Source organism: Arachis ipaensis, chromosome B01 (assembly GCF_000816755.2).
Source record: "Arachis ipaensis cultivar K30076 chromosome B01, Araip1.1, whole genome shotgun sequence".
Taxonomy (NCBI): Eukaryota; Viridiplantae; Streptophyta; class Magnoliopsida; order Fabales; family Fabaceae; genus Arachis; species Arachis ipaensis.
The window spans coordinates 9,277,385-9,289,838 of NC_029785.2; the positions used below are offsets into that span (position 1 = coordinate 9,277,385).

At 44.5% G+C, this 12,454-nt stretch overlaps 1 protein-coding gene across 1 annotated transcript; it reads left to right on the top strand.

The window, feature by feature from the left end:
* Window positions 9,756-12,316, top strand: LOC107624519 (mitochondrial import inner membrane translocase subunit TIM22-2). The gene is made up of 5 exons (XM_016327046.2): window positions 9,756-10,110; window positions 10,198-10,262; window positions 10,362-10,434; window positions 10,550-10,603; window positions 11,863-12,316. The coding sequence occupies exons 1-5, from the start codon at window positions 9,894-9,896 to the stop codon at window positions 12,150-12,152; spliced, it is 699 nt and encodes a 232-aa protein (XP_016182532.2). The 5' UTR covers window positions 9,756-9,893; the 3' UTR covers window positions 12,153-12,316.

Consider the following 12,454-nt stretch of genomic DNA (forward strand, 5'->3'; position numbering starts at 1 on the left):
ACAAATTGGTTCATTAGTTTTATTTGCATATTTGTAAATACTTAATTAGTCTCTTGTTTATCTTTGTATTTATCATTTTATTTTACAGGTTTAGTCACAAATTCCAATTTACAGAATCGTATATATTTGTAATATCTTCAGTGAATTTGCAAGTTAGTCACAACTTACAATTTACAAAACAGATTTCTATTAAAAAAATATGATTATAAGGACATTAATTAAATTTTATTAATCACTTTTCTACACCTAAACCATAGCCAATGACTACAACTACAAACAAAACAAGACAAATACTCAAAATACTATTCCATACTTTTAAAATTTTAATTTCAGCTTCTATTGCACCAATTCTCCAACCCACATTCATCTTCCAATGCTCAATACTATTTCATTTTTATTTCTCCCAGGCATATCTTCTTGTTCTTCACCATTTGCCCACACAAAAAGGTCCACACCATCTTCTCCCAGAGGTCTATCACAACAAGAACCATAAATAAATTAAGCATCTATTAGAAAAAGAAGAGATAAATTCAAGAAGGAAGTAATTCAAGAACTTACATTATAGTTTGGACATCCAAAGAATGATCTCTTTAGATTTGCTTTTGTTCCAAACAAGCGAAGAACGGAACGCATCCCACAACCACACCATTGTGGAACCTTTTCCGCTCTAGATCGATTTGGATTCCTTCCCAAACTTCCATGTGAATGAGACTTTCTGGAACCTTGACTGGTACTCTCCGTCATCTTCTCCAACACCAAACAATGATCTCAATTTGGGACTTTGGCACTTGTTAGGGTTTTATGTTTATTAAAAGAGGCTAAATTGAGCCTAAACTAATTTTTTTCATGTCAACAAAGTCTTATCAGACCACGTAATGGTCCACGTGTCACTTAACATTTCAGGTAAGCATTCTGTTAATGAAAATTAAAAGAAGAATTAACGTGAGTCACTTATTAAAACTTGGGGGCTCAAATTGAGTCAGTAGAATTTTAGAGGCCAATTTAAAGCTACCAACAAATTTCAGAAATTATTTTGGGTATTAACTCTATATTTATTTACGTATTTATTTTTTTTATTGCATCATTAAATTGATCTAATTTCTATCTTTTATTTTTACTTTCTCATTTTTCATTAAATAATATTTAGGGCAAAAAACGCTAATAAGCCAAGGCTGGAGATTATTTACGTATATTAGCCAAAATAAAAACCGTTTCACCAATGAGCCAAAGCAAATTTATATATAATTCGAACCAGTGGAGTTCGAATTAGGAACGAAAAATTCACTATAATTCAAACCAAGATGGTTCGAACTAGAAACACACATAATTCGAACTACATCAGTTCGAATTATACAAGGATTAGGTCCCCAAAGTAATTCGAACCAGGCTGGTTCGAATTACACATACCATATTTCGAGCTAGGCTGGTTCGATTTAGTGAGAGACAGACCTGTATATATATGGTTGTAAACGTGAGTTGCTCTCATTAGAGGGTCTAAGATGGCCAGTGACGAGAGTTTTGTAGTTTTGGTTCACCACAGAGGATCCATTAAGAGGAAAACTCGTTCCGGTGTGAAGTTCACAGATAAGGATCCTCTCTGTATTGTCGTGAGGCCTACGACGAGCTATGATGACCTTGTTAGGTCTGTACTGATGAAACTTGGTCTGGAAGGTGGGAAGCAGGTTAAAAAGTTTTTCTATCGCATTCCAATCAAGGTGCTCCAGGAAACCGTGAAGTATGATTGTTTCACGATTGGTAGTGATGAGGACTTGCAAGTCATGTTTCTCTGTCGCCGGCAGTTTCCGGAGGTGAGGACACCAGAATTGTTGGCAAAGTTAGTTGATGTGGTATCCAGCTCAGGGGGTTCGAATCGGAATACCACCACTTTAGCCACGGCAGCCGGTTCTAGTTCTAGACCTGCCGTTGCTTCTTCGTCCGTCCCTGTGTACGAGCCACCGGTCCAACCTGTCGCCTCCCCTTCTTTTACTGTTGATCTCAATGACAGCGTAGGCGACCAGGTCGGCACAGCAGAATTTCTGCTGACCTCTTTACAGTATGTTGCACCGCTTGGGGTTGGGGACGGATTGTTGGGTGATGCAGAGGACGATGACGTCGAGCCGGATATGATTGATGATGACAGCGGCGATGATATCGGAGTGAGTGAGCCTGCAGGGGCGGGAGGTGGTTCTAGCTCTGGCACACAGCAGTATCCACCTCATTTTTCCTCTTTAAACTTGGATGCCATGAGGCAGGAGGGGGTTTCTGGGCAGCCTGTTGGATTTGGAGCTAGGGATGCGGAAGGGACTGCTGGTCTGACAGAGTTCCAGGTTGGTCAGCAATTTCAGGATAAAGATGAGGCCCTGTTAAGTGTGAAGACTTACAGCATCTGGCGAGGGATACAGTACAAGGTAGTGGAGTCTGATTATCGCCGGTATGTGGGCAAGTGTTCTGAGTTCGGGAATGGGTGCACATGGTTGATTCGACTGAGTCTCCGGCAGCGCAAGGGCATTTGGGAGGTCAAACGGTACAATGGACCTCATACCTGTCTTGCCACCTCCATCTCGAGTGACCACAGGAGTTTGGATTATCATGTGATCTCGGCGTTCATTATGCCAATGGTTAGGGCTGATGCATCCGTCAGCATTAAGGTGCTCCTAAATGCCACTGCCGCACACTTTGGTTTTAGGCCGACGTACAGGAGGGTCTGGTTGGCAAAGCAGAAGGCTGTTGCCATCATCTATGGTGACTGAGATGAGTCGTACAACGAGCTCCCCAGGTGGGTGTTGGGAGTCCAGTTGACGATGCCTGGTACTATTGCAGTCCTATGGACAAGCCCTGTTCGAATTGGTGGCAGTGTAGACGAGTCTCAAGCTTATTTTCACAGACTGTTCTGGACGTTTCCACCGTGCATCGAGGCATTCCGTCATTGCAAGCCGCTGGTTAGTATTGATGGCACCCATCTGTATGGCAAGTATGGGGGAACGTTGCTCATCGCGATTGCACAGGACGGGAGCTCCAACATACTACCTGTTGCATTCGCACTAGTTGAGGGTGAGAATGCAGAGTCTTGGACATTCTTTCTCTCCCACCTCCATCAGCACGTGACACCGCAGCCGGGTCTGCTGGTGATATCAGACAGGCATAACGGCATCAAGGCCACGCTTGAGGCTCCCGACAGAGGTTGCTTACTTCCATCTGCATACCGTGCATTCTGCATTCGACAAGTAGCGGCTAATTTTGCCCTTACATTCAAGGGCAAAGACGCACGGAGGCTTCTTGTCAATGCGGCTTATGCCAAGACTGAGGTTGAGTTTGATTACTGGTTTGATATTCTGCGGTCTGAAGACCCGGCGATGTGTGAGTGGGCGAACCGGATTGAGTATTCGTTGTGGACTCAGCATCGTGATGAGGGGCAGAGATTCGGTCACATGACCACGAATATCTCCGAGTGTGTGAACTCAATCCTCAAGGGTGTTAGAAACCTCCCTATATGCTCGCTGGTGAAGGCAACATATGGAAGGCTTGCGGAACTCTTTGTTCGCAAGGGGAGAGAGGCTCAAGCCCAGATGGGAACCGGATAAGAATTCAGTCAGCACTTGGTGAAGTGTATTGAGGCCAACTTGAAGACGGTGAGGTGCTTCACGGTGACTTTGGACGACAGGGATAACTCCGAGTTCACCATCTCAGAGACCACTCCGACTGGTTCTTTCTCATTGGGTAGCTATAGAATATCGCTTCCCTATCAGACATGTGACTGCGGGTACTTCCAGGCACTTCATTTCCCGTGTACGCACGCACTTGCATGTTGTGCCTACTCACGGGTTACCTGGACCGCTTATGTTCACAGGGTGTATCGTCTTAGTTCGGTATTCAGTGTGTATCGAATGGGATTCACACCTCCAATTTCGGAGGGTTTCTGGCCACCATATGACGGGCCCACTGTGATCCCGGATCCTGACAAGAGGCGTGCGAAAGAGGGTCGTCCTAGGTCCACTAGCATACGGACCAATATGGACGAGGCAGATCCGAACCGGCCAAAGAGATGTGGCCTCTGTCGCCAACCCGGACACACACGTCGGAGTTGCCCACAGCTCGGAGGATCGTCTCACACAGGGGGCCATTAGTAGCTGTATTCTTAGTGTTGGTACTTATTTTATTTAAGTTTCGATTTACGAAGTTGTAGTTGAGAAGTCATGTAATTTGTTGATGTTTATGTGTTGTATTGAGCATGCTGCATTAATTAATGAATATGTAATGTTTCACTTCGAGTCTTTCTAATAGTTTGCTGAATGCAAAGTTCAATAAATTAATCTACATATTACATTGATAGACGATGCAAAAACTATGAAAGTCACTGATATAACCAACAAACACCCGTTTTCAAAGTACAACATGATGAACAAACAACAAAGGTAATCATGGCTAAAATAACAAAAAAAGTAAACATGGCTAACAAACATCGCTAACATACATTAATGAACATGAAGAAACAACATACATGATACATGAATCATCTAAACAGATGCGATCCCGTAAAGCAACGACGGGGTACCCGTGTTCTATGACCTCTGCGGATAAGCGGCTCCTCGTCCTCGATCTCATCCTCCTCCTCATTCGGGGCAGGTTGTGCAGGTGGCCTAGGCTGGACGGGTGCCACAGACGGCCCGACAACTGAATGTGATGCAACAGTGTAGGCGGAAGGAGGAGTTCCTCCCAATGCAAAATGGTCAGCAACAGATGTCGTAGGAGGCTCGTTCAGATCGACATCTAAAGGTGCCTGTGTCCCGGAACTCTGACCACGCCTATGGGCCGCTACGTCCTCCTGCATGATGGCAGAAATCTCGTTTAGAAAGTGTGATCCCCCGAAGTCCGTATCAAGCGTATCTGAGGCAAGGAAGTCTGTCCACTGTGATCCCGGACTAACCTATGGGATACTCTCCTGAAGAGTCTGGTCATGGCCTGGTACACCAACGAAATAATCTCCAAGAGGCCCTGAACCAAGTCCAACGTCACCAGAGTCAGCCCCGTCACCCATACCTGATCCATACCACTCGCCTCCATGTCCGCCTTCATGGGAACTAACACCAGCAACTACAACAGCCCCTGCACCATCCCCCCCCCCCACGGGCCCATGCTGATCGTCGTCATCGTCGTCACGGTGATCACCGTGGTGGTCCGCCGCAGCACGCCCTCTCTGTCTCCCTCCCTGCCCTCCTCGTCCGCCTCCACGGGGACTGGGATCCTCAGCCTCATCCATGGCCTGGTCCAGCCACCTCCACTCACGCTGGCTCCGTCGTGTCCCCACACGAGCTCTCCTCTCAACCCGACACCTGTCGGCACGTCGTCAACACGATCCATGTCAGGAACTCGCCCAGCACCCCTCTGTGACGCCTCCATGGGAATAGGAACGGCTCTCAGATCTCCCAAGTACATCTCCGGAGACAAGAATCTCTTTCCATGCTGACTCCACCACTCCATGAACTCATGTGACGGACCAGGGTCGGCAACAACATCAAACCTGAGCACGTGGTCCGCTCGGGACTCCCAATGGAGATGCCATGACTGCAAAGCATACGGGAACCATCGATCACCGCCTCGGCCGTCCTTCGACATCAGAAAGTCGATGTTCAGGGCGGGATGCGGACGGGGCTGGACCCCGCCAAACTGCGGTAGAACCCTATCAATCTGATGCCACTCTATGACGGCAAAGTATATCAGTGACGTCACAGACCGCCACAATGCTGTATGCCGAGGCTCCAAAGCCTCTGGATGCACAACCTAAAGTACCTCGGGGCTGCTATACGGCATCCAGATAAACTGCACAGATAACTCAACATTGTCAGGCCAACTCATGCACCCAATTCATAAAGTTTGGTTAACTAAATAAACTTGGGCAGTAGTTGACTCACCTCCCTGTCCTGTAACATGTCTATCCTCAGCCTCCACATCTGCACTCTAGGACCCTTCTTGCTACCGGAAGGGTTGTAACCTGACCACCTGCATCTCACATGTGTCTTATTGCTAATTAAATGTGTGAGAGATTTGTAATTGGCTATTAATGAACATGGAGTTAGCTATATTAAATTGAAATAGAGAAGCCTGAATAGAGTACCTCGAGGCCAACGGCCAGCTGAACGTGTCATACCCTGCAGGCCTAAACCGAGGAAAGCGCCAGAAGATCCAGGACTGAAGTAGCTGTAGTGAGCCCGCTAACTTGACCACATGTTTGTTCGCCACTCGGCACATGCACCGGTACAACCATGCCAGTGCTGCAGACCCCCAGCTGTAGGTACCCATCTCCTCAAGCCTAGCTACGTAGGGAAGCCATCTGATGTGAATGCGGTTGCCGGACTTGTCGGTAAATAGCTGAGTCCCTAACATCACCATGATATAGGCCCGGGCATTACCTCCTAACTGTGGGCTCATCGGCACCCTCAGGGAGCACTCCGAAGGTCTCCTGGAACCAGCTGCAGTTCACTGCAAACTTCTGGATTTGGTTCGCAGGAGACAACACACCAAGTAACTCCTGGAACCACACCCAAGCTGGCCGACCACCCTGGATGTACGTCTGGGAATCTGTCAGGCAACCACTAACATAACGTCCATCGACTGGCAATCCTAACTGGTACGCCACGTCCTGCAGTGTAATAGTGCACTCCCCGAACGACATGTGAAACGTGTGCGTCTCTGGACGCCAGCGGTCACGGTGATCACCGTGGTGGTCCGCCGAAGCACGCCCTCTCCGTCTCCCTCCCTGCCCTCCTCGTCCGCCTCCACGGGGACTGGGATCCTCAGCCTCATCCATGGCCTGGTCCAGCCACCTCCACTCACGCTGGCTCCGTCGTGTCCCCACACGAGCTCTCCTCTCAACCCGACGCCTGTCCGGCACGTCGTCAACACGATCCATGTCAGGAACTCGCTCAGCACCCCTCTGTGACACCTCCACGGGAATAGGAACGGCTCTCGGATCCCCCAAGTACATCTCCGGAGACAGGAATCTCTTTCCATGCTGACTCCACCACTCCAAGAACTCATATGACGGACCAGGGTCGGCAACAACATCAAACCTGAGCACGTGGTCCGCTCGGGACTCCCAATGGAGATGCCATGACTGCAAAGCATACGGGAACCATCGATCACCGCCTCGGCCGTCCTTCGACATCAGAAAGTCGATGTTCAGGGCGGGATGCGGACGGGGCTGGACCCCGCCAAACTGCGGTAGAACCCTATCAATCTGATGCCACTCTATGACGGCAAAGTATATCAGTGACGTCACAGACCGCCACAACGCCGTATGCCGAGGCTCCAAAGCCTCTGGATGCACAACCTGAAGTACCTCTGGGCTGCTATACGGCATCCAGATAAACTGCACAGATAAGTCAACATTGTCAGGCCAACTCATGCACCCAATTCATAAAGTTTGGTTAACTAAATAAACTTTGCCAGTAGTTGACTCACCTCCCTGTCCTGTAACATGTCTATCCTCAGCCTCCACATCTGCACTCTAGGACCCTTCTTGCTACCGGAAGGGTTGTAACCTGACCACCTGCATCTCACATGTGTGTTATGGATAATTAAATGTGTGAGAGATTTGTAATTGGCTATTAATGAACATGGAGTTAGCTATATTAAATTGAAATAGAGAAGCCTGAATAGAGTACCTCGAGGCCAACGGCCAGCTGAACGTGTCATACCCTGCAGGCCTAAACCGAGGAAAGCGCCAGAAGATCCAGGACTGAAGTAGCTGTAGTGGGCCCGCTAACTTGACCACATGTCTGTTCGTCACTCGGCACATGCACCGGTACAACCATGCCAGTGCTGCAGACCCCCAGTTGTAGGTACCCATCTCCTCAAGCCTAGCTACGTAGGGAAGCCATCTGATGTGAATGCGGTTGCCGGACTTGTCGGCAAACAGCTGCGTACCCAGCAACATCATGATGTAGGCACGAGCAAATCGCCACACAGTCTCCTCATCGGCTCCCTCGGGGCACTCTCCAAAAGTCTCCTGGAACCAGCTGCAGTTTATTACGTACTTCTGAACCTGGCTGGGAGGAGGAATGACTCCAAGCAACTCCTGGAACCACAACCAAGTTGGACGGCCACCTTGGATGTATATCTGGAAATCTGAAAGGCAGCCGCTCACATAACGCCCATCCACTGGCAACCCCAACTGGTACGCCACGTCCTGAAGTGTGATCGTGCACTCTCCGAACGGCATATGGAACGTGTGCGTCTCCGGACGCCATCGCTCGACGAAGGCACTAACAAGGGCCTCATCTAACCGGAACCATCTATCGTTCAGCCTCGCAAGATGGTATAATCCAGCCATCTGCAAGAACGAAACGTATCTCTCATCCAGTCGCATGCCCTGCTGCCGCCGCATGCTCCTGATGCATCGCTGTGACTGCGCATTACATGCACCGCATTGTTAGAACCGACTTGATAACCAATGACAAAAATAACCCACATGATAAACCACTAGACGAAACCGAGTACAGAATCTACATGCAAAACCAATATATCAAACCACATTGAAAACCACATGCTCAAACCGCTAACATAAACCTCAAAGACATCCACTTATCTCAAACACATGCAAAACCACTATCACAAACCGCTTACAAAAGCACATGCTCAACCACTTTCAATACCACCAAAATAAACCGCCAAGGTAAATTACGAACAAAACAGCATACAAAAGTACTAACAAAACCATTACTAAAAACAACCAACCCAAACCGACAACAAAAGCACATCAATAAACCAATATTATAAACCGCATAAAATTCCATTAACGAGCACCACATGCGAAACAACTATCATATACCACACAACTAAACCACTAACATAAGACAACTAACATAAACCACTAACATAAAACAGCTAGCATAAAACAACTAACAAAAACCACTAACATAAACCACCAACTAAACCACCAACATAAACCACTAACATAAACCGGGTAACATAAAACAGGTACCATAAACCACCTACTAAACCATCATCTAACCCGCATGCGAAACCTCTCAACTTAACCACTAGCAATACCACTACCATTAACCGCTAACATAAACCGCCACTAAAACCGCATGCAAAACCACTAACTCACATATACCGCTATCACGAAGTTTTTTATGTACTAACCTCGTCGTTGATGACCCCGGCTATATGAGCAACTCTGTCCAACCGATATAACCTTGTCGGATCATCCCCCATTGGATGAGTATTCCGTTCGGGTCTTTGTCGAATCAAATCTGGGTCGTTTTCTCTAGGATTTGGTGGGGCAGGGGAATGGAACAATGGTTCGAATGAGACTGATTCGAACTCCTTATATAGCCGAAATTCACATAATTCGAACCAGCCTTACTCGAATTACTATTGGAGTCAATTTTAGAGTAATTCGAACCAGGTTGATTCGAATTACTTGGGACGTCTTCAAAGGGTATAATTCAAACAAGCCTAGTTCGAATTATGAAGACATAGAATTCGAACCAAGTTGGTTCGAATTATGTGCATCAAGTGTTCTTTACTATTTCGAACTATGCTAGTTCGATTTATGTGTATATTTAGTTCGAACCATACTAGTTCGAATTATATATAAATGTGCTTTGGCTCATTGTTAAAACGATTTTCATTTTGGTTGATATAAGTAATTTCCTTCCTATCTTGGCTTATTAACGTTTTTTGCCCCAATATTTAGATAGATTGATTTATCGGTAACGAGTAATTTGTCTTATCCAGTCCGGCTAGTACGCTACGGTATTATCACAAACGGATAGATGGAGTTATAGAATATACTAATATAGAGATATATACTCCTCCCTTCGCTGGATATTTTTCTTTCACTTTTCATTAACGGAAAAAAACTAACACCGTTTTACCGTCGAAAACCCATGGCGACGGCGAATAATCCCGTTACCGATTCCGAGTACGAGTCCGACTCGGACTCAGCCGTTAGGCCCGCTTCTGACGTCACCACCAGCTCTACTACCCCTTCTTCAAACGCCGTCGTTTCCGCTTCCCCTCCGTTCACTGCTCCCACCGTTTGCCTCCTCCGCTTCGCCGCAGACTCCGCCAGTGGTGCATTGTTGGGCTCCATCTTTGGCTATGGTCCTCTTTCTCTCTCTCTCTCTCCACACACAGTTTTGAATTTCTTTAATCAATTTTCGAAATTACTAATGATGGTTAATGTTTCAGGTTCTGGATTGGTTAAGAAGAAAGGGTTTAAAGGATCCTTTGCAGAAGCTGGATCTTTTGCAAAGGTTACACTTGAGATTTGAGAATTCTCTCTCTCTCTTTGCATATTTATCTTTTTACTAAATAAATAATATATTTTTTTAATCTTGTGGTTGCGTCAATAGACATTTGCAGCTTTGTCTGGTGTTCATAGTTTGGTTGTGTGTATCTTGAAGCAACTTCGTGGAAAGGATGATGGTATTAAAATTAAAATCTTTACCTATTATTGGAAAGTTTTGAATTTGCTTTCATATTATTTTTCTTTTTTTTTTCCACTGATTTTTTTAAAATTATTATTATTTTTTATGTGCAGTCATTAATGCTGGGGTAGCTGGATGTTGCACTGGCCTTGCTCTAAGTTTTCCAGGTTTCATTTTCTTTTTCTCTGTATTCAGTTTATGAATTACCATTTTTCTTTGAAACTGATCTTCTTAAATTATTTGGAACCTCTTCAATAAGATGCAAATTATTTTTTATATTGGGGTGGGAATGGTGTTTTTCATATCATGGGCAGTAAGGGTGTTAATCTCAGATGTGGCCCTGTTTGATTTAGACTTAAAATCAGTGATGTCTGTGATTGGGTTGATAGGAGGTTTGATGAGGGAATAAATGTTCAATTTGGTGCTTGCAATTGCAAACGATTTATTCTTGAAATTCCAGAAGTGAACTATTGAGCTCCTAAACTTACATTTACCAAGTCATTTAGTGTTTAGCACGGACACTTCGTTAAGTTGCCGTGTCCGCGTGTCAGACACGACACTCATCGACACTCGTCCGACACGCGTGTTTGCTGTGTCCAACGGTGTTTTAATAAAAAATAAAAAATTCTTCTCGAGACAAGCTTGGACACACCTAAATACCATCACGTGTCAACGTGTCCAGTCTTATTCTTAACATATATTCTTAAAATAAATTTAAAAATAGTATATATTATTATTTATTATAACAAAAAATATTTTAAATACTTTATATAATTAAAATAAGACATTAAAAATAATTAAAAAATTAATTTATTTTTTAATATCAATAAAATATCAAAATATTATTACGATTTATTCAAAAAATATTTTATATTTTATATATGCGTGTCCCCGTATCTTATAAAATTTTAAATTTATGTGTCGGCGTGTCCCGTGTCGTGTTATGTCCCGTGTCCGTGTTAGTGTCTGTGCATCATAGGTGTTTAGCTAGTCAACTGTCACTATTTTTCTACATGGCATGTCATGTTAATGGTTGACTGGATAGGGACCAAATAGTTACTTTTGAAATTTTAGTGACTAAAAGTAAAACACAGTTGCAATTTTATGAACAAAATTGAACCTTTACACTCTTTTGGCGTGTGGATTTTTCATCATTGAATGGCTTCCCAAAATCTTATGACTCAGCATTTAGATGACAATGGTGAAAATATGAATATAAATGATAAACCACTATGGAGTTGCTTAATCTATGTAGCCGACCCTGCTCTCTTTTCTAATGTACTCAAATTTTCTTTTTCTTTGCTTGCTTGTTTGATATTTGTAAAAGTTGAAGTAATGCTTGCTTAAATTCATGTTCCAATTTCATTTTCTGTGCTTGGTATTTGCTTTCTTGGTTTATTATGTCTCATCTTCAAGGATTCTCTAGGTGCACCACAAGCTCTTTTGCAGAGCTGCGTCACTTTTGGGGCATTTTCTTTTATCCTCGAAGGGCTAAACAAGCAGCAACCGGCAATAGCTTTTCCCATTTCAACGAAATCAAGCACACAAAACAATATACGTTCTCCATTGTCACTCCACCTTCAGTTTCCTCTTCCAGATGAAATGAGGAGTGCCTTCTCCAATTTCTATGAATCTCTTAGAAAACACGGAAAAGGACTGCATCATGGTTGTATCTTGTACTTCATTTATGCTTGGTTGACTCAGTGCATATGCTGACTCAAATGTTGGCGCCATGATTGAGTTAGAAAGTTTTGTGTAGGAAGGTCTGCCATCATTTGTAGGCAATGATGCCGTTTGTGTTTTATTTGTAATTGTAATTTGTACTATCTTTTAGCAGTCAAAATTTCCAGGTGTTTTTGCCTTTAATATGGTTGATCAAATCTAGATCATTTTAGTCTCTGTTAAATGCCTAATACTTGACTACCTCTTACCTAATGGTTGGTTGCAGTGAAAATATACAGAAATTTCAGGTGAACTTCAACTGCAATGTTGTTGTTAAAGAGTTTGTGTTCAAATCC